Genomic DNA, 23,268 nt, shown 5'->3' with positions numbered 1-23,268 from the left:
ACTACCTACAGGCTACAGGGTCCTTCAAAGAGCAGCAGGCCACTCCATTGGCCCCAGCACCCGGACAGGCTGACAGTCAGTGACGGCTGGGGCCTCTGCCTAGGTGGAGCAGGGAATGGGAAGTCCACCCAATAGAGGGAATGATGTGATCACCAGGCATGGACAGAAAAGAGGCAGCAAAACCTTTGCTACTACTTGGAAGTTTTGCCCAGGCAGGCTCTTCCCTATAAAAGGGAGGGAAACTCTTCCACTCCCTGCATTGCCCAGCTCCCTGCCCCAGCCAGCTCTTCCCTCCTCAGCTGCTCCCACACAGAAAGCAGTGGAGTTCTCAGGAGCTGCAGTTATGCAAAGTTAGGCTTAGAACAAGGACATGTGGGCCATTCAGATTCCTTACTCTTAACCCAGATCTGTCCTTCCCATAACTGCAATAGGGTGAGGACAGTAATACCCAAACTGAATACCAAAGGGAAACAGAGAGCCTGGGGTAAATTTATGTCTGGGATTTATATTCTAATAGCTTGATGGCTGAGAGAAGCCCTTACGAAGGGTATCTTTGCTAAAACAGAATGCAGTAAAAATAACTGAATTTATTGATTTATCTATAGCAGTGGTTCAAAAAGAAACTACTTTCACAAGAACAGCCATAACACTTTAATAATTTGAATAAAACCAACTTCAGGAACAATATACATATAATTTGAACAATTAAACTGAACAGTGTATTTAAATGCATCGAATTCTTAAAAATCCCCCAAATGAGTTCAAGCCCACGGATATGAAAAAGTAATTTTGAAGTACTACAGACCAGAGTAAAACAGACAAGGTAATTACTTTGCATTTATCAATACTCTAGACCAATACTGTGGATACTGTAGACCTTTATGAGAACACTTCTAAGGAATGTTAGAATAAACAGTCATTAAAAAGGAATACAATTGATCTCAGAAAGATGAATTAACAGCTAACAATTTCTTTGGTCCTCCAAGTCACAGGTGTAAAAACTTTAAAATACCAAAAGGTGAGCTGAATGTTTAATTCTATCTCTAAATGTTAAGCAGGATAATGTTTATATCAGGTTAGATTTTAAAAGGTACTCAGAATCAACCACCACTCTACTTTAGAAACTCCAAGTGAAAAAAATATATATATAGGAACTAGAAGTAGGGAAGATTTAAAATTAAAAAAACAAACAAACAAAAAACCTGCCATCTGGCCCTAGCATAAGCCAAATGGCATCAGAGTGGCAGAGACAGGACTACCAGAGTTACAGCAAGCATTGTAGTTAATCCTTGTTGGTAACAGGATAAATTTGAAGAGCACAGTGTCAACCAAATAAGAGACTTCTCCATGGAATAACTGTGTTTGTTTTTGCAGAGAGTTGGGTTTTTTTTCATTTGTTTGTTTTAATTTGGCCCACACTGCCCCAGTGGAGGAAATTTTAAGATAATCATTAATAAGGCAGCAGCTTCCTGGACTAAAAGACCTATCCCACTTGAACAGTTACACAGAAGACAAGATCCACGTGGACCACAAGGGAAACCAGAACACTGGCTTCCAGTAGCTTCCAATCACTCCAGAGAATGACGGTGCATTTTTACAGACACCAACAATACAGCTTTCATTAGACATGGGACATAGTTCAAAGCAGTCCACAGTGCAATTCTGCATTCCTTCATATTCACGGAAGCTATGGTTCTGCAGACCTGAAAATGATGGACACTTTCAAAAGCTTCTGTAAATACTTAGAAAAATATTTGATAAGTTAAAAAAAAAAAAAGTTTTGAGGCATCTACAAGGAACTCACAAAGTAAGCTCCCAAGAAACGTGTAAAGGTAGAACTGTGAGAGCTAGCTATTTGCAAGGTCAGTACTAAGTCTTATAAAATAATGGCTTTTAAAAAAAAGGCAAAGGTATCTACACTCTAAATGGTGTGATATTCTCATCAAGGCACAGAGAGTTAAATGTCTAAATCCCTGTATATTGACATGAGAATACACTCGTAAACAACTCCAGGAACTAATTCCCTGTACTTGAATTTTAAAAAGAATAGAAGGTAGAAATTGCTTTTTTAACTCACAGTGAAATTAAAAAACATAGATATTCCACCACCTTCCCTTGGTGACATATGTTACAACTGGATAGTTAAAAAATAAATATATAAAAAATAAAGTATCACTGGCAGTTAAATAAACATGATTAAAATGGAGCTGTTGGACTTTGAATTTGCAGAGCAATGCTGCACAGTGTACATAAATTATTTTAAGCACTATGCCATTTTTGTTTGGGGAGGATAAAATAAATATATTGGTCATAGTTTTCTCCCATTCCCAACACACCTGTGCTTCTGAATCAAATTACCATACTCTGAACAAAACACATGAATTCTTCTCCCTTCCCAGCACCCTCAGGTTACCTGAAAGGCAGTGGTTTTATGCAAGTAACTTACACTATTGGCAGTTTGCTTGAATGTTGCCACTAAAAGGTGGCAAGAAGAAAGTAGATTAATTACCCCTTTATTAATTATCTTTATTTGACTTGCTTTAAATAATTATTAAATACAATTAGTGACAAGGGATAAGCAACAACTGGAAATGGAATGTACAAACAATTAAGACCAAATGATGCTACTAGCTGCACAATCTGTAAACCATGTGGCACATGCTGAGGTTCAGCTCTTAATGAGAGTCAGAAACTCTTCCCGGGTCTTCGGGTCCTCGCGGAACACCCCCAGCATCGTGCTGGTCACGGTTCTGCTGTTCATTTTCTGTACCCCTCGCATTACCATACACATGTGTCTACAAAACAAGGCAACAAATGTGGCTTCAAGGAGTAGACAGTTGCTGGTTTGGTTTTTAAAATAAAAGCAGCCCGAAAGATTAAATCTGATTCAACTGAGTTCACAGTTACCAAGTATATCAAAATGTCGCTTCTTAGACAAATTTGGTCTAAAACTTTTTTTTTTTTTAAGTTCCTAAGCCTTACAGCTCTTATTCTTATCACTGGTTGAGTCCTTAAGGCATCCAGTCGGAGGGGGAAAAATAGGATTTTCTTCCTGGGTGAAACTAATACAAAGTGTCTACAGAGATACACAACTTCTAGATAAAAAGAAATTCAGGATTCTCACTTGATCCATCTTCAGGACCGAGACAGCACTAAGCTAGCTTAGGTGTTCCAAGAAATACTGAGGCACGGTGGTCTCACCAGGCAGAATCCAGAGAACAGTGACCACAGTGGGTGAAGCTGGACGGCACCCACAGTGCACAGTTCACGCCATGACAAAAGAATGGGTGAAAACTGCCCACAAGATGTTCGCAATTCTCATAATTCATTCTAACTTAAAGAAGTGTCTTCAGTTGCCCTTTGTACCTATTCTTAAGTACAACTCTTTATTTTTCAAATGTGTCGCAAAATATTGGGAAAACTCTGCTCTTAGCAACAAAGAGCTAAAGAAGAAATCAAGAGAAGACTGATTTGCACTGTTATGCAAATTCACTACACCTAAGTCTATGACTCTCTACACCTCCAGCCCAAAACACCACTGGGACATTATTAAAGGCAAACACGGACTTACGTCGCTTCAACCACTACCCCCACTCCAGCAGGTCGCAAGGCCTCTGTGATTGCTACAGCAATTTGTTTCGTAAGGCGCTCTTGAACTGTGGATGTGACAAGGAGCTCAGTTTAAGAGTCTGACACGAACAGAGACCTGGAAGCTTTTGTTGTCTCTAGAATATTTGAAATCTTAAAAAGCAAGACTTTGGTGAGGTTTAAGAGCCAAGACGCACCACCTTTTACCAGTTTGCTTGCTCTGCTGTCTGGGCCACAGGATGCCCCTGTTCAGTCCCCTCACCTGCAGTACAGGTGCCAAGGGGAACTAAGGAACCCCCAGTGCCCACCAGCACCACTGGAGGGAACAGATCAGAATGATGACTGTCTCTTTAGGTGTGCAGAAAGACTGACCAGATATTGATAACAAGCACCCCCGTGGAGGCAGGGTAAAGTAAATGAATAAATAGCTTGAAGCAGGGTTAACAAAGGAGCTACAGCCCAATTATTGAATTGTACTTAGAGCAATGTTGAAAATCAACGATTTAACCTAAATAACGTAGTTCCTGTGCTGAGTAAACAACATCTTTGAAAACATTAAGTGTTCAGCACTGCCTCTATTTGAAAACCGACAAAATCCCCAAATATCAGAGCAGGAACTGGTTAAATCAAGCCACAGCGTAGCTGTACAATGGAATGCTGAACAGCCAGCAAAATGAATGAGATGGTTACATGTATGTGAAAAAATGTTTAAGATTTGGTAAGTGAAAAAGTAGGGGAAAAAGAAGGTGACACCAATTTTCAAATACTATAATAAAAGTAGATTGATTTTTTAAAAGTTGGTATATGCAATAAAATGTGAAGGAATGTGCAAATACAATGATTTGTTCTGGAGGCTTGAAACACAGCAGACTTTCTGTTTTATATTCCTATAAAGTTTTCTTTTTTTTTTTTTGGTCACACCACACGGCTTGGGGGAATCTTAGTTCCCTGAACAGGTATTGAACCCTGGCCACTGCAGCGAATGCACCGAGTCCTAACCACTGGACCGCCAGGGAATTCCCTTGATTTTTATAAGCCATATGTATTACACTTGTAATAAGAACAAAAAATACTTTTTCCTTAATAAAAAATGTTTTTCTGTAAATAAAGTAGTTTCAAAGTTTACCTTGTAATCTTCTACTATAGATTTCTACAATCCTAGAAAAGAAAGAATTGTTTTAGTTAATTATAAATTGTTTGAAGTGAAATTGGCAAGGCTTCCCCATAAGTCTAAAGAATAATTGCTTTATTGAAGTAATTGTAGGGTCTGGGCAGGAGATAAATGCTTATAGGAGGAGGATAGAAAGATACAAAAACTACAAGGAAATGAGAAGAGGGAGAGTCTAAAGGAGACCACCAACCATGATACAGTGGTACTTCCGTAAGTTCCCAAAGACAGAGAGAATTAAGTGTAACATTCACTTAGGAAAAACAACAATTAGAGGTGAGTAATTTTCAAGCTCCCATGTCATCAATTTTAGGTCACATCTCACGTGTTCTAATTAATCATATTGTTTAATAAGAGCTTAAAGCTCAAGTTAAAAATAAAGACTATTTGTTAATAGCAGACAAATATCAACTATGTACCAACTAAACCTATTAGGATAATCAGATGAGGGCTAAACAGACCTCTTCAGACATCTCTTTATAATATAGGTCTACATAAGCACTCAGTAGGATTAACCACCCCCTCCAAATAAAAGCCCCTGATCTTAGCTCATAACACAATCTGCCAAGTGATGAATTTCCCCTTTCAACATCTTTTACTCTGGCTGTAAAATGACTACAGAATTACACATTTGAGGATTGCAATTCACGTGAAGGGTCTTTTCTTTAAAATTTGGCCTTTTAGTCATGAATTTGGACTCAATTTAAGGATCAGCTTACCTATGAGGTATGTTATGGCCCTTTCCCCCACTGTGCCACTCAGACAGAACTGATGACTTGCTTCTTTATACCTGCGACAGCCAATGAAGTCAGTCACAGGGGGGCTGCCTACCCTAACAGGAATGCCTCTAACATTTCACTGCCAGCCCGGGTGCCTGCCTGTTGCTGGTGACTGTGCCGGACGAGGGTCATTCGTTATTGAGTGCCTACTGTGTATATGATTATGTGGCGAACAGGGCCCCTATGCTCAGAGTTTATCATTTCTTATTCCTAGTTTGTTTTTCTTTTTCAAGTAAAGAATAGGTGTCGGATTTCTGTCTTCTCAGCATTAAAGATAATCACATAGTGTATGAAGGCCATTCAAGATGGCTGCTGTCTTGCTCTCTCTACATCCCCTGCTTGATGAGTCCCTGCTTCACTCACATGACTATCCAATCCTCTTCATTATAGGGCTTAATCAGTAACTGCCTGCATGCTTGCCCCCTGCCCCAGCCACTGGTTTCCCTGGTAACTGATGAACCAACCTGATGTCAATTCCCCCTATAAATGGTAGCCTCCTTCTCCCCCGGGTAGTGAAGGTTGTTGCCGCGCACGGTGAGGTGTTGCTCCAGGACCTGGCTTTGGACTAGTAAGATCCTTTTCTCCACTAAACCGCTGATGTCTCTGTCACTGTTTCGGGGCTCGCTCTTCAGTCTTGAGGCTGGGCTATCAATCATAAGGCTTGCAGGCCTTCGAGGCGCAGCCCAATAATTGCTGAGCCAGCCAGGAGGCCGAGGAAACTCCCGTGAATGCAGAGATGTCGGGAAATACGGGTGAGGAACGGAAAGTTGGGGGTGGGGCGGGAATCGCGAGGTGGCTGTCCACTAGCCATGTGGGGCCCTATGGCAGCTGACTGCCATGAGAGATGCCTTCTTCCATTATACTGATGATAGCCTGTTATCCTCAGAGTCTCTTTCCAATTTAAAAGTAGCAGCCCCGGACTTCCGTGGTGGCGCAGTGGTTGAGAGTCCGCCTGCCGATGAAGGGGACACGGGTTCGTGCAACGGTCTGGGAAGATCCCACATGCCGCGGAGCGGCTGGGCCCGTGAGCCATGGCCGCTGAGCCTGCGCATCCGGAGCGTGTGCTCCGCAACGGGAGAGGACACAACAGTGAGACGCCCGCGTACCGCAAAAAAAAAAAAAAAAAAAAAAGTACCAGCCCCGCACTCATAGCTCATCTGACTGCACTGGGCTGGCTGGTGAACACAGACAAAACTCAAGGACCTGGACTATCTAGAATATATAAGCATACGCCAACTCACCATCCCTAAACAATTACAGACACAGGCTTTAGGGATACTAACTCAGGGGCAGGCTTGTGAATTGGACGTGGCCAGTTACCTGGGAGGATTTGGTTGGGGTCTGTGGCAAGGGCAGACTAATACGAGTACCCATGGGCTTCTGGTCCCAGCTGTGGAAGGGGGCGGAGCAACCATATAGTGTCATGGAACAACAGCCATGCGCAGTCTACAGTGCATTACAGTAGGTGGAAGACGCTGCAAAAGGCCTACCCGAGTCGAGCAATGCACAAAACCATGATTTGGGGTCTAGAACAGCTGCTTGTGACATAGAGGACCCTCGTGGACATCGACAGTGACCAAGGAATCCACTTTGCCAGCTACGAAGTTCAGGAATGGGCTGATAGAAATGACACACTGGCATTTTCACCTGCCCTACAACCTCACTGCTGCCGGCTAATTGAAAGGCTGAATGGACTACTTAACAACTGAGATGGGAAACCAGCTCTCTCAATGCATGGGCCAGGAGGCTAACTCAAGCCCTACAAACTATAACTATAACCAATGTCTACGTCATGTTCACCCAGAGGTAACTAGTCAACACCATCTGAGTTCAGCTGTTGACCACAGAAGGACAATAACTTGTTTTTGCCCTTATCATAGGATCTAACCCCAAGGGGAACACATTATAAAATGGCCCTGGAACTGACAGTAAGTCCCAGGTGGTTTGGCTTTGCCGCCCCATTGGGAAATAGGATTAGAAAGGGACTTAGCGATTTCACCTGTCTCCTACCCAGCCCCACCGAAGACTGCTGAGGTAATCAATCTGGGCCCCTACTGGAGAAAGGCGGTGTTATATTAATTAACCCTGTGGTCGGTTGTTACACCACCTCTCCAATACTAGGCATGGCTGTGGGGACTGAGGGTGGACAGGCGATGTGGTCCTGCAGGCCAGGACAAAACCCGCGTTATCTCAGGATGCTATTATTGCTTATGTTTTGCTTAATGGTCATGACCTCCCCTGTACTGTGCCTGCTAAACATCTTATATATTTTGTCCCTTGCCTGAGAGGAGGGAATCTGTTCCAGGGCTGGGTGGCAACAGTGGGCTCGCCGCAAAATGAGTCTGATTGCTGGGTCTACGGTGAGATGCCGTTGTCCTCCTCCTCTGGGCTTCCATGGTAAATGGACCTGCTAAGCGCCCTGCTTTCTCTTGCTACTCTTTAGCTGCTGCTGTCTGTACTGCATTTGTGGTATCTGGTTGCAGTGCCCCTCGACATACCTGACCCCAGGGACACTGCGCAAGAGGGGTGGACCAAGATTGTAAGGGTCGTGCAGGGTATGTAAGGGTGGAGGGTATGGTCAGGCCATTCAAGATGGCTGTCCTCTTGCTTGATCAGTCCCTGCTTCACTCACATGACTATCCAATCCTCCTAGTTATAGGGCTTCATCAGTTACCGCCTTTGTGCTTGCCCCCTGCCCTAGCCGCTAGTTTCCCTGGTAACTCATGAGCCAACCTGACATCAATTTCCCCTGTAAGTGGTAGCCTTCTACCCCGAGTAGAGAAGGTTGTTGCCGAGCACGGTGAGGTGTCGCTCCAGGACCTTTCTTCAGACTAGGAAGATCCCTCTGTCCACTAAACTGTTGATGTTTCTAGGTTCTTTCTTCAGTTTTGAGGCTGGGCAACTACAGGGCTTGCAGGCCTGTAAGGTGCAGCCCAACATATAGCTTCACTGAATTAAAAAAAAAAAAACTTTATTTTGCCCTCATCTGTCAACTTGCTGAGAGGTAATTATTGGGAAAAGAATTCTAGTTTGACATCGACATTTATCTGCCTTTCAATACTGTCACAGGCAAATCAACGGTCAGTCTAGTTGCTGTTACCTTGTAGGTAACACTTTTCTGTGTGGCTGCCTTTATTATGGTATTTGAGTATGTGCACTCTTGCCTATGTTGTGTCTAGATGGGGGTTTAATTTCATTTTTCCTATTTGGGATCCATTAGGCTTCCTGAATCTGAAGACTGATAGGATGCATATGCTCTAGAAACGTCTCAGCTGTTAACTTCTCTAATAGTACACCTACCCCATTGCCTCTTACCCCCAGGAATTTCAATGAACGGCATATTATACCTTCTTATTCTTCCATGTCTTACACTCATTCATACTTCCCACCTGTCTGTGTTGTATTCCATGTAGTTTCTTCAGACCTTTCTTTGGGTTAACTCATTTTCAGCTGTGCCAAATCTGTTTGATGTGAGCATACTGGACTTCGGATTCCATTACCTCATCTCTTTTTCCTACAAGTTATATTTGGTTCCTTTTCCAATCTGCCTAGTTAATTCTGAAAGTTTCTTGCCCCTTTGTCAAACTTTCAGTATTTTTTTTTTAGGAGTTTATTAACTTATTGATTTTTGCCGTGTTGGGTCTTCGTTTCTGTGCCAGGCTATCTCTAGTTGTGGCAAGTGGGGGCCACTCTTCATCATGGTGCGCAGGCCTCTCACTATCGCGGTCTCTCTTGTTGCGGAGCACAGGCTCCAGACGCGCAGGCTCAGTAGTTGTGGCTCACAGGCCTAGTTGCTCCGTGGCATGTGGGATCCTCACAGACCAGGGCTCGAACCCGTGTCCCCTGCACTAGCAGGCAGATTCTCAACCACTGTGCCACCAGGGAAGCCCCCTCAGTACTCTTATTTTTCTAACACACTTGTATATTCTGTATCTGATAACTCTGGAATCTGCCCTATTTGACCAATTGTTTTAAGCTGAATCTGGCTCATGGTGACTTTCTTTTACTTTCAGTAAACACATGCTCTTAGGAACATTTGTGGGAATTCTTTGAAGCCTGGATAAAAGTATCCAAACATGCACTTGTTTCTGCTAGGTGCTAGAAGTCTACCTCCTTAGTGACATCTTAAATAATTGCCTTGGGTTTTTTGAGGACCACACAGGTAATCTGAATTCTGACCCCACACCTAAGTGACTATGTGCCTAGGGGTGGTTCTTCCTGCTCTCCCCAGAATATTTAGGGGAAAATAGGGAGGACAAAACCCTGACTTTGGCCCCAGTGCTGGGGAATTCCTGTGGATTCTTACAATAACTGCTTCATATTTCCCCCAATGTGTGAAATGTTAATACACATTGTATCTTAGTATGCTACACCAAGATATCATTACAATCTAGTTTACCATACTCTTGGAATCAGTAGTTCTCAAATTTTAATGTAACCTATTTTTGTATTCTTGAAGTAAAGCTCCTTGGATGATGAAAACAGTACTTGGAGCCTACTGAAGTAGGTTTTTTGATATTTAGGATTTTTATGACTACTCATAATTGAGGGTAGTCTATAATTAACAGCTTTATCAGGCTTTGTTATCAGGGACGGACAGCTTCATCTAATTAATTGTATAGCTTTTCAGGTTTTTCCATGCTCCTGAATTACTTATACAACATGAAAACTAGTGGTTACTTAGAAGTTTGAAAGAATGCCTAGTAAATTGACTGGGTCCAGCCCCTTCCCCTCCACCGCTCTCCCAACATTAATTTTACTTTTTCTAATGGTTACTAGCTGATCCAGGTTTTCTAATGCTTGCTTCATTCCTGTCCATCTTTTTCTTTAACCTGTTTTTTAAAGTTTTTAAAGCATATTCTTAGTTACATAACCCCTCATTTCTAAATAGAATTATTCTCTCAGACTTATAAGCAACTTATGATAGATTTTCATACTTTAAGCTTGTCACCATTGAGTAAGATGTTAGCTGTGGGCTTGTCATATATAGCCTTTATTACACAGGCAATGAGGTAGGTTGTCTTTCTAATCTGAGTTTCTATCATGAATGGATATTGAATTTTGTCAAATGCTTTTCTACATCTAATGAGATGATTTTATCATTCATTTTGTTAGTATGGTGTATCACATTGATTGGTTTGCAAATGTTGAACCATCCTTGCACCCCTGGAATAAATCCCACTTGATCATAGTGCGTGATCCTCTTAATGAATTACTGATTTCAGTTTGCTAATATATTGTGGATTTTTGCATCTATATTAATCAGGGGTATTGGCTTGTAATTTTCTTCTTGTAGTGGCCTTGTCTGGTTTGGTATCAGGATAATGTCTTGAACTGAGTTTGGAAGGGTTCCTCTTAAATCTTTTGGAAGAGTTTGGGGAGGGTTGGTGTTAGTTCCAAAGAATGGCTTTGCAGTAAATACTGTATACAATTTATATAGTGTTAGCATCATGATTTTTTATCATGTCTAAGGAATTTAAAAAAATTTTGACTTCTAAATAGTTGGGTTTTTAATCTTGAATTTCTAGTTTTCTTGTTACACAACAGCCTTTTCAATTTTTTTAAGTTTAAGCTAACCTTTTGGCCAAAATTCTATTACTCGGCTGTGTATATCTTTTTTTGTCCACTTCATACACTGAGAGGTAATTAGTGTTCCTACTCCTTTCAGGTTTGTCAGTTTCTCTATGCATTTTAGCCAGTTCATGTTTTGTTTTGAACCCATTTGATGAAGATTCATGACCACTTTTATTATACAACCTTCTCAAAATAAGAGGACTCACTTTATCCCCTTTGATAAATTTTGCCTTGATTTTTATTAACATTTTATTATTTTAAAAGGGGGACATGGTTGGATACTAGATTTAACCCAGTGGACAGCTTATTTAAATAGCCTACTTACTGGTCTTATAACATCTGTGCTCGATCCTCTGTTTTCTCTTGCATTATTATGCTTTCTCTCCTCTTCCTCCTCTGGCAACTGGGAAAGTAATCTGGTGATACTTTTGCAGGAAGAACCCATGGATGGTATAATTTAACCCTTGCAAACCTTCGAAGTGTTTCTGATGCCTTCATATAACTTGACAAGCTAGACTTGACACTGGGCTGCAAATTCTCAAGTGTGGCTAGAGCAAAAAGTGAAAGAAGAGCAAGAATACAGCCAGATCACAGTGGGACTTGTCAGCTAAGGTAAGAAGCCTGAACTTTATTAATGCTGCCCCTTTGCAGCTCCATAGCTTTTGTCAAATCCACACTTGCGAAAGAACATCCTAGCAGCATATGAGAGCAGATTTAGGGATCCTAAGAGATGAGAGGACAGGAGTTAGGAGTTTAACACATGACCCAGGAGGAACAAGAAGGCCCAGAGAGTGGCAGCGAGAATAGCAAGAAGGCAGCGTGGTGATGATGTGAGGGAAGTGGAGGTGTTACAGGGGGTCAGTGAGCATACAACAGCAATGGATGGATTCCCCCTTACTCCTTGCCCCAAAATAATTTCCAGATGAAGCAAAGATCTAAATATAAAAATAAAGCCATAAAAATAACCCAAAAATACATGAGTTTATGGTTACATAGGTTTTAAACTTCATGAAAAATACTACTAGAAAACAGACAAATGACAAGCCTGGACAAATTATTTGTAGCTTTAATATTCAGAGAGCTCATACAGATCAGTAATAAAAAGACAACCCAATGGAAAAATTAGCAAAGACTAAGAGCAGGAAGTTCCTGAAAAAAATCAGCCTCACATGATTAAATGCAAATTAAAACAACAGGTACCATTTTTTACTTACCTGTTTGGGTTTCACACTCTTCAATGTTTGCCAGTGTTGGCAAAAGGGTAGAGAAACACACACCTTTAATCTATTATTAGAGTATAGTTCAGTATGATCTTTTCTGGAGAGCAATTAGGTAATATCAAAAAGTTAGCTAACCTTAACCCAGCAAATCCGACTCCAATGTTACAGACTCAGAGTAAGGAAATAGATAAGGACGTGTTCACCAAAGTTCTTCTTTTTCCCATTTTTGACAGTAGTCTCAAACTGTAGGCTATACTTATATCAAAGACTGGTTAAATGAATTATATTAAAGAAATACTATGTAGCCATTAAAAGGAACTTTTTTAGACTAAAAGACGTCCAAGGAATTTCAAGGTACTTTAAGTTTTTAAAAAAAGTAGTATAGCATATAGGATATGATCCCCTTTCGCCTTGTTTAGCTAGTAGTTTTAAGGCTACACGTTTGTGTTTGTACTGAAATCTTCCAGAAGGATAGTGAAAGATCTCTAGTGGGGAATGGAAATAGGAAAGAAAAGTTTTCCCTCTACTCACTCACTTGTATTTAAGTTTAACTGGTATGTTACTTTTATAGCATAGAGAAACAAGAAAATGTTCCCTTTGTAATCTAATGTTCCCTTTGTGATCTAATCTACCCTTGTTCACTATCTCCCAGTCACCTCTGCCTAAATCTCTTGTATCAATCAACCTACTCCCCATCCACTGGGAGATGCCTTGCTCCTACCCTCTGATTTGCCTTTGTTTAGGCATTAACTATACCTACAGGAATTTCTCTTCTGTTCAGAATTCTGTTCAGCCCTCTACCTCTGGGTCTCCTCAGTCCTGCCTGGCCACAGCCATCTTGGCTTCTCTGACCTCAGACCTCCTAACCAGGCACGTCTGTGGCACCTGCTGCCGAGTACTGTCCACTCTCCTTGAGGGCAGTGGCTCTGTCCTACTTCCCTCTAGCAGCCATGATAACTGGCACATTGTCCTTTCACAGGTGCCCAACAGTTGAACCATGGCTACCTGAGGCACTACAATTCTATATTCAAGATTTAATTGTGTTCACTCAATTTTCTAATTCAAGAAAATGAATACATGTTCAATGGATTTTCAGCAACAGAAGGAATTTCTATTCAAACTAAATTTACTCTAGAATTCTACTAGAGTTAAACCAGATCAACTCACTTTTGGCATTTTCTTGTTACTTAAAGCTTTACTGTTTTGATATTTGACTTCCCTGGCACTGAAAGGTCATTCGTTTAAAGGCAAGCATATAACAAACTTCACATACAAGATTAAAATGAGCAGTGAAGTTTTGCTAAGACATTTAGCTTTATTTATTCCTCTTCATTCCCTAAATATTCCACCTTCTTATAAGGAATAAGCAGTTGGATAATATCTTAGTCTCCTGTTTCATTTAATAGACCCTTTATTCAAAATTTTTACAAAATATCTGAGTTCAGTTCTTTGGTTTACGCTCCATTTTTTTTTCTTACATTTTAATCCTATTAGTGTACGGACAAATCCCCATGCTAATAATTAACTCCTCTGTTCATAAAAGCTTAATTATTGGAGAGCTTTTCCTTTCACTAGGAAAGGAAATAACCAAAGGCTATTCCCTTCTACCCCCAAGTCACCACTTTTTCCAAGATCTCACTAGATTACTCTCGAATCCATTTCTATAAAGTGTTACCCACGGCCTACATAGTGTGGTCTTCTAGAGAAGACTGCTTACATTAAGACCATGGCCGAGTGTGGTCTGCCAAGTTTTTATAATATGAAGACTGTCTATGCTACACCTTTCACACGTGGGCAGTCTGATACAGGCAGGAGCAGTGCCAGGATTTCTATATAAGGTGGAGGATTAGCCATCTTGCTGGAAGAGGGGGAACCAGGGGCGTGAGCCTACAGCTGTGTTTGCACAGCAAGCCTGCTGATCTTAGACTATGTATTATAAAACAGTAAGAATAACCAATTATAATAAAGACACTTGTATTCAGCTGATATAACTTTATCGCTTGGGAGTAAGTTACTGGAGAGGAGGTTGCTAATAGAAATTATAATAAGGTTGATTACCCCCATCACCACCAATACTATTTTTCAGCCACTCCTTGGCACTGCCATTGGGTACAGATCACTGAAAGGCACCAACATGTTTGCGTTTGTATTAAGAGCCTGACTGCAGTGAAGCAATTATATTTATGATGTAAGAACATCCTTTCATGCTACCAAGTAGTCCTGTCTGGTAGTGAGATTGCCAAGTAGGAATGAAACTAGGGAAACTAGTCAGAAACTAGGGAAGTTAAATTTCTCTCTTCTACCTACTTTCTCCTTAATCCCTAGAAGAAATGAGTAAGCAAGTAGAAGTGAAAACAACGTAAAACGAACAGCTGTGGAGAGCAGGCATCAGATTGCAGGGGCGGTGTTTACAGAATCCAACACAGAATTGAAAAAGATCTGGACCACCATTTCAGGATTGTCTAAGTGGAGAAGAAGCAGGAACATATCAGAGCCACAGATGTCAGTTGGTCACAAAGGTATGTTTATTCCAATTTTGATATGGTCACTTTCACCTCAATCAAGTTATCCAAACTTAGCTTGGTTTATTTTTAGAAGGAGGGGGACTCTTGATGTCATTTCATTACCTGCCCCTTCATTTTAACTCTCCTTTAACACATACACCTCCCAATATTTCCCCATCACCCACAACTCGCTAACTCTATACAAGGAAACTACACAAAAGGGTATTTAGGTCTAGTCCCCAATATTTTATTGTCCCTATCAGAGATATATGAACACTGACCCTCAATTTGACTTCTAGTTAAACACAGGAGACCATGCTTGTATATATCACCACTCTTTCCTAAAACTCAAAAATGGTAGCAAAGGCCAGAACCCACAGGATAAAGAATGAAAAAAGACTGTAGCAGAAAGAGAAATAGAGAGTTAGTATTGTCTCAGAATAGAGCTGAGGGGGGGGGAAAAAAGCTGAAAAAGCCAAGGAAGGCATGGTCTTGGGTCTGCAGAAGCAACGGAGCCAGACATAAACCAACTGGCCCTACAGGATGCAGAGATGTGTGGAGGTACCCAAGTGGAAGGCAGGGTTAAGGCCCCCACTTCAAAGAGCAGTGCAGTTAGACCTCTGTGCCGGTTTCCTCTCCCCCGCAGGTAGCTAAACCACCCTTAAAGAATGGGGGCTGAACTGAATGCACCCTCAGGTCCTCTCCAGTCAGCGAAGGCTCTACTGAGAGAAGTGTGAGGTAAGGCTTCAAGGATGTGCAGGTGGGAGGTGGAGAAGGCAGGCAGGCAATAGGGGAGCGAGAAGGAAAGGGCATTTGTGTTTTCAGGTCCTCTTAGTCTGTCTTAGACTATACTTATTGTCTATATATTGTCTCTGCAACTATAAAGTAAGTTGGAATGTACCTTCCAAGTTAGATCCACAGTGATCAAGAGACAAAGCCTGATAAGATTCTCACCATGTAGGGGCAGGTCCTATAAACCTGTCACCTTATTCACTACACAGTCATACTTACCTAGCAAGTTTGCTGAGGCCAAGAACTTGCTTGTTAGGAAGATAACCGATATGGACCTTCAGAGAAGAGACAGAAATCATGAGCTAAGTGAAAACACAGTACTTCTTTGTGACGAAAGGAAACGTAATACAGTATACTTACAGTGCGGTTCAACACAATGAAAACATATTTTTAAAACATCTAGAAGCTTTAAGACATAGAAAATGAAGCACTTACATAAGCAGTTAAAAACTCACATAAATTAAGTAAAAGGAAAATAAGAATGACTATTAATAAAATGACAAATTTGAAGTATAGTTGTGGTATTTCCTGGTGAAGTTAAGCTCTTGATACAATTCTTAAAATCTTTCCTCTGTTGAGGGGAAACTTTCTCAGGAAAATGCTAATTATCCCACAGCAACATTAAAATGTAGCTAAGAAAACCTTTAAATGGCTGAAACTGTAAGTATAAATATTGCCATTCTACACATCATGGTGGCCTTAAAAACCTTGCCCTGTTGCACAGAAAGAGGGTCTCTGTGCTCTTTGTCATCCTGGGCAGCCCCATTTCTAAGCTGCTAGAGAACACCATCCTCCTGACAGGAAGAAAAGGACACGGCTACAAGTTGTGACTCAGAAGAAATCTGGGTCCTAAGGCCTAAGTTCTTGTAGGACTTACGATAAGGCAAAGCCATTTCTATGGCTTAAAAAGCACTGATTAATATCTAATATGAAAAAGTTACATGTCTTTCAGCCAAGTGTTAAGTATGAGAGAATATTAGTTCTCCAAAAAGATTAATAAATGGTCACTTATAGGCAATCAATTTAAGTAATATAAAATTTTCAACTCATTTGCATCATGGTTTGCCAGCATTTGTTGCATTTGTTCACCTAATATTTACTGTACACTTGAATAATCCAGGAGTAATTAGTGGGTTTTTTTTCATCTATTAGGCACTATGCTTTGGGAGTCTGAGAATACCAATGCATTGCCTTCCTGCTCAGCAGAAGGAGAAAGTTAAATAGCACCTGAGCATTGGGTATGTCAAAGAAAAATTAGAGTTGAAACTTTCCCATAGAACCAAGGTACAGAAGTACCACTTAACATCTATACACTTATATACAGAGCTATAATTTATTTGTTTATAATATTTTTAGTCTTCCCAAAGATCCTGTCATTTAAATGGTCACTTTTTACTTTTTTTGGCCACGCCGTGTGGCTTGTGTGATCTTTGCTCCTTGACCAGGGATCGAACCTGGGCCCTTCGCAGTGAAAGCGTGGAGTCCTAACCACTGGACCACCAGGGAATTCCTGTAAATGGCCACTTTAGGCAATCATCACTGAACAGTATGTTTAAAAACCGAGTTAGTAAGAACACAGACACAGAAGTAATCAGAGCAGAAGGTAGGAGGATATAGTGGAGAGAGGCTGAGTACAGGCTCAAGTTCCTGGGTCTGACCCCAGCCAAGTCACTAACTCCCTATGTCCTCTTGGACAATTCACAGCTTCCTGGGCCTGGTATTCTCACTTAAAATAAAAGGTAGCCATGAGCTCAAAGGTTCCCTCATTTCTGAAAATACATAGCCCTGCTGTCACGGCCCAGCATCATTAGTTGTGTGACTACCAGACCATATATGCCTCCTCATGTGATGGAATACAGAATCCTCAGCACACCGATGAACTACTCTTGTCAAATATGTTTAATCTTAAACTTAGGAAGTTTTAGATCTAATCCAGTTTATAGAAAAATGCAGAGATTGAATGGAGCAAATCCAGAAACTGAGACACGCTACAGAGCAACTGGCCTAGTTTCTCAGGTAAAGAACGTCATTGGGGTGGGGATGGAGGTGGGGCTGGCAGAGGAGACTATTGTAGATTAAGAGACTTAAGATGCATAACAACCAAATGCAATGTGAGTGCAAATGTGTAACCCTTATTTGGATTCTGGTTTAAACCAACAAGACAGCTGAGACACTTGGAAACATGTAAATATCAGTTATTAGATGCTATTTAGGAATTACTGTTACTTTTGTCTATGGCAGTGCTACTGAGGATAAGTAAGAATATTTTAGTGATAGGTATTAATGATTAGTAATGAAGAGTCGTGTTGTCTATAACATACTTCAATATATTGAAGGATTTACGGCCAACTTTTTAGGTTGATAATCAAATCAGTTATGTTTCTTAAAAAAAATCCTTATCTTTTAGAGAAATATGCTGGAAGAAATTATAGAAAAAAACAATGTTATCTAGGATTTGCTTCAAAATAGTCCAGTGGGGACGTATATAGAACAAGATTGGTCCTTTACTGATAACTGTTGAAACTGGTTGATGGGAACATGGAACGTTATATACTAATATACCTATTCTTAGATATGTTTGAAATTTTCTGTAATAAAAGGTTTTAAAAAGAGATACCACTACATACACATCAGAATACTAAACTTAAAAAGACTGAAAGTGCCAAGTGTTGATGAGGATGTGAAGTGACTAGGACTCACGAGAGTATATGAAATGTAAACTGGTACAACCAATTTGGAAAACTAAAAGTCTGTATTTAATAAGTTGAACACAGGTATACCCTGTATCCCTGTACATCCACTCCTAGGTATATTCCAATGGAAATGCATGCAAGAGGAGGATCAAGGTGGCGGAGCAGAAGGACGTACAGCTCATCTCCCCCAACAGGCACATCAAAAATCCATCTACACCTGGAACAATTCATGCAGAAAACCAACTGGAAACTGGCAGATTTCTTATAGCTTTGGTTATATAAGAAAGTTCTCTGTGTAACCAGGTAGGATGAGAAAAAAAAAAAAAGGCATCAGGACAGGACCCAGTGCCCCTGGGAGGGATCTGTGAAGGAGGGAAGGTCCACAGGGGCAGGCCCAAGCCCTGAGGGGCCCCCTTGCCTGCTGGGAGGTTTGTTGGAATAGACAGAAGGGCTAGAGAGGCCTGGACTCTGCTTGCAAGGAGTGAGCGAGCCGGCTGGCCAGCAATCAGGAGAGAGGGCACTGCTGGCTTCCACCTGGCCACACTTCCAGTCCAAAACGCTTGCCAGGGCTGGGAGGGGTGCTGCTAGTATACACAGGGCTTAGGCACTGAATCCTGGATGGACAAGTCCTGAGAGAGGACCCAGCCTAGCTGCAAAGAGATAGTCCAGAGGGCCTGGGGTGTGGTCTGGGCCAAAACTCAAAGTCCACTGTCAGCATTCACATGGTAGGGGCAGTCCAGCCATGGCAGACTTGGTCAGCACACACACTGGGTGGCACCACAGAAACGTCTTGGGTGGACAGCCTCTGGGGAGGAGTAAACAGTGGCTCACTACCTGCCAGGAGCACTCCAGGTCCGCCCACCCCACACTACAGCTCGGTGCCAGATCTGGGGCAGATAGGTCCTGGAAGAGGTCCACCACAGAGGCAGCCCAGGTCCCAGGCACCTGGATTCCTGCGGTCATCACACCCTGGCCCCCTGCACCAGGCCACTCCACATCACAGCCTAGAGCTAGGCCTGGGATGAACACAACGGAGAAAGGGTCATGGCCTTGGGCTGCTGCTGAGCAGAGGTGTGGACACCTGTGTGGGCGGTGCCTGGGTTCACTGTGACCATGTGGGCTTCACCTGCTTCAGCAGCCACATGCTTTGAGACAGGGCATGCATTCAAGGAACATGGAGCCTTACTGAACCTGACCCTCTGGGCTTCTGCTCCAACAACTGGGGAGCACACCCCACCCCGTGTGTGACAGCCACGGAGCAAAGACGAGGCCCCACCCGACATCCAGCTCAGGCTCTGGACACACCACCAATCACATCCGCTATCAGGAGGATGACAGCCAGTACACTTTGAGGAAAGACGTGGTTGGCATGCATACCAAAAACAGCCCTTGCATCAAAAATACTGGACTCACACAGTCTACGCAGGGACACTCCCACATTAAAACACCCCTTCAAGACCACAGCAGATTAACTTTATGAATTTAGGAGAAACAGTTAAGTAAAATGAAAAAGCAGAGGAACTATTCCCAATTAAAAGGACAAGAGAAATCCCCTGAAAGAACTAATAATGAAACAGGCTTTACCAGCCAACTAGACCCCAAGTTTAAAATATAGGTAATAAAAATGCTAAAGGATTATAGATAGAAATGCAGATCACTATAATGGAACTAGAAACTATAGAGGAACAAATCAAAATTAGGTAACTCAATTCCCAAGATAAAAAACAATCTAGAAGCAATAAAACAGAACAAATAAGTGATCTGAGAGAGAGAATAATGGAACTCATCCAATCAGAACAGCAGATGGAAAGACAAACAAAAAAAAAGAAAGCACTGTATGAGAACTATGGGATAATATAAAGGGTGCCAACCAACTCGTAACGGGTTTCAGATGGAGAAAAGAGAGAAGATCAAAAATGTATCAGAAATTATGGCTTAAAACTTTCCATACCTAAAGAATGAAATACATTCAGGTACAGGAAGGATAGAGGGTTCCAAACAAGATGAACACAAACAGACCCAGACCAAGATATATCATAATTAAAGTGGCAAAAGTTAATGTAAGGATTCTAAAGGCAAGAGAAAAAGTCAGTTACAAGGGAACCCCCATAAGGCTAGCAGCAGATTTCTCTGCAGAAACTTTGCACGCCAGAAGGGAGTGGCATGATCTATTCAAAGTCCTGAAAGGGAAAACCCTGCAACTCTACCCAGCAAGAATATAATTTAGAATAGGAGAGATAAAGAATTTCTCGGACAAGCAAAAACTAAAAGAATTCAGCAATACTAAACCTACCCTTAAAGAAATATTGAAAGGTTTTCTCTAAATAGCAGAGAAGCAAGAATCTATAGGGGGACTTCCCTGGTGGCACAGTGGTTAAGAATCCACCTGCCAGTGCAGGGGACACGGATTCGAGCCCTGGTCTGGGAAAATCCCACATGCCGCGGAGCAGCTAAGCCCGTGTGTCACAACTACTGAGCCTGTGCTCTAGAGCCCATGAGCCACAACTACTGAAGCCTGCGCGCCTAGAGCCCGTGCTCTGCAACAAAGAGAAGCCACCGCAATGAGAACCCCGCGCACTGCAACGAGGAGTAGCCCCCGCTCACCACAACTAGAGAAAGCCTGTGTGCAGCAATGAAGACCCAATGCAGCCAAAATTAAATTAATTTTAAAAAATGTTCTCAATTTTAAAAAAAAAGAATCTATAGGATAGGGAAAAATCACAATAGGAAAAGCAAATATATGGAACTTCCCTGGTGGTCCAGTGGTTAAGAATCCACCTTCCAATGCAAGGGATGTGGGTTCAATCCCTGGTCAGGGAACTAAGATCCCACATGCCACAGGGCAACTGAGCCCATGCTCCACAACTTATGAGCCTGTGTGCTGCAGCTACAGAGCCTATGCGCTCTGGAGACTGTGTGCCACAACTACAGAGAAGTCCAAGCACCGCAATGAAGAGCCTGCATGCCGCAATGAAAGATCCCACATGCTACAACTAACACCTGATGCAGCCAAAAATAAAATATAAAAAAAAAAGAAAAGCAAATATATAAAAGGACTGAAGATCACTTAAATAAGCCAGTACATAGATTAAAAAACAATAACTGAATCACTGTGCTGTACACCTGAAACTAAGATGACATTGTAAATAATGTTTACACTATTTACACTGCAAAAAAAATCAAAAAAATTTGTAAATGCAATTATAACTACAATTAACAGCAAAAGAATAAACATTAAGATGTAAAATGGGACATCAAAGCCATAAAATATGGGAAAGGAGAGTATAAAAATGTAGATCTTTTAGAACATATTCAAACTTATATGATATGACTATCAGTTTAAAGCAAGTAGATATAGTTATGGGTCAACATACTTGAAAACCAGGATAACCACAAATCAAAAACACATGACAGATTCACAACAACCAAAAAGAAAGGAACTCAAGCATAATATAAAAAAGAACCATCAAATCACAAAAGGAAAAACATAAAGAGAGGAACAAAGAAGAACTACAAAACCAACTGGAAAACAAGGTTTCAAATGGCAATAAGTACATACCGATCAATAATTACTTTAAACGTCAATGGACTAAATGCTCCCATCAAAAGACATAGAGTGGCAGACTGAATAAAAAGAAACTAAAAATGCGCTGCCTACAAGAGATTTACTTCAGGGCAAGATACACACACAGATGGAAAGTGAAGGGATGAAAAGAGATATTTCATCCAAATAGAAATGACAAGAAAACAGAGGCAGCAATATTCATATTGGACAAAATAGACTTTAAAACAGAGTCCATAAAGAAAGACAAGGACATTATATAGTAAAGGGATCAATACAAGAAGAGGATATTATACTCATTAACATATATGCACCCATTTTGGAATACCTAAATATATAAAAATACTAACAAAGGGAGAAAGTGACAGGAAAACAATAATAGTAGGAGACTTTTAACACCTCACTGACATCAATGTATAGATCCTCCAGACAGAAAATCAATAAGGCAACAGAGGTCCTAAAATGACACTAGACCAGTTGGCCTTAACTGATATCTATTAGAAAAAAAATTCTTTTCAAGCACACATGGAACATTCCCTAGAATAGACCATATACTAGGTCATAAAACAAACCTCAACAAATTTAAGAGGACAGAAATTATTTCAAGCATCTTTTTTGACCACAATGATATGACATGAGAAATCAACCACAAAGAAAAACAGGAAAAAACAACAACAAAAAAAAACACATGGAGACTAAATAATATGCTACTAAAAACCCAATAGGTCAATGATGAAATCAAAGAAGAAATCAGAAAATACCTTGTGACAAACAACAATAAAAACACAACCTTACAAAAATCTATGGAATGCAGCAAAAGCAGTTCTAAGAGAGAAGTTCATAGCAATACAGGATTTCCTCAAATAAGAAAAATCTCAAACAACCTAACCTATCACCTAAAGAATTAGAAAAAGAAGAACAAACAAAACCCAAAGTAAGCAGAAGGAAGGAAATCATAAAGATCAGGAAAAAAATAAATAAAATAGAGATTTTTAAAAAATAGAAAAGATCAATAAAACCAAGAGCTGGTTTTTTGAAAAGATAAAATAGACAAACTTCTAGCCAGGCTCACCAAGAAGAAAAGAGATAGGACCCAAATATACAAGAAGTGAAAGAGGAGAAATAACAACCAATACTGCAGAAATACCAAAAATAAAAAATAAAAAAAAACATAAGACAATACTATAAACAGTTGTATACCAACAAATTGGACAACTGGAAGAAAAGAACAAGTTTCTAGAAACCAATGGCCTGCCAAAACTGAGTCAAGAAGAAAGATAATTTGAACAGACCAATTACTAGAAGTGAAACAGAATCTGTAATAAAAAAATTTAAGGGCTTCCCTGGTGGCGCAGTGGTTGAGAGTCCGCCTGCCGATGCAGGGGACG

The 23,268-nt window shown here is 40.9% G+C and overlaps 1 protein-coding gene across 2 annotated transcripts in view; it reads right to left on the bottom strand.

Annotated features, from left to right (window-relative positions):
• Positions 1 to 2,397: 2,397 nt before the first annotated feature.
• Positions 2,398 to 23,268, bottom strand: part of GCH1 (GTP cyclohydrolase 1) — a 51,628-nt gene continuing 30,757 nt past the window's right edge. The window contains exons 3-6 of one of the 2 annotated variants that reach the window (XM_060004529.1): positions 15,845 to 15,900; positions 4,715 to 4,746; positions 3,572 to 3,656; positions 2,398 to 2,795 (exon numbers count right to left, since the gene is read on the bottom strand). In XM_060004529.1, coding sequence (XP_059860512.1) covers positions 2,669 to 2,795; positions 3,572 to 3,656; positions 4,715 to 4,746; positions 15,845 to 15,900 — 300 coding nt within the window. In that variant the 3' untranslated portion in view covers positions 2,398 to 2,668. The remainder of the gene's footprint in view (positions 2,796 to 3,571; positions 3,657 to 4,714; positions 4,747 to 15,844; positions 15,901 to 23,268) is intronic. The other variant, XM_060004530.1, reaches the window with a different exon arrangement.

This window comes from Delphinus delphis, chromosome 2 (assembly GCF_949987515.2).
Source record: "Delphinus delphis chromosome 2, mDelDel1.2, whole genome shotgun sequence".
Classification (NCBI taxonomy): domain Eukaryota; kingdom Metazoa; phylum Chordata; class Mammalia; order Artiodactyla; family Delphinidae; genus Delphinus; species Delphinus delphis.
The sequence above is the reverse complement of the archived record's forward strand: the minus strand, read 5'-3'. Positions and strand labels throughout refer to the sequence as shown.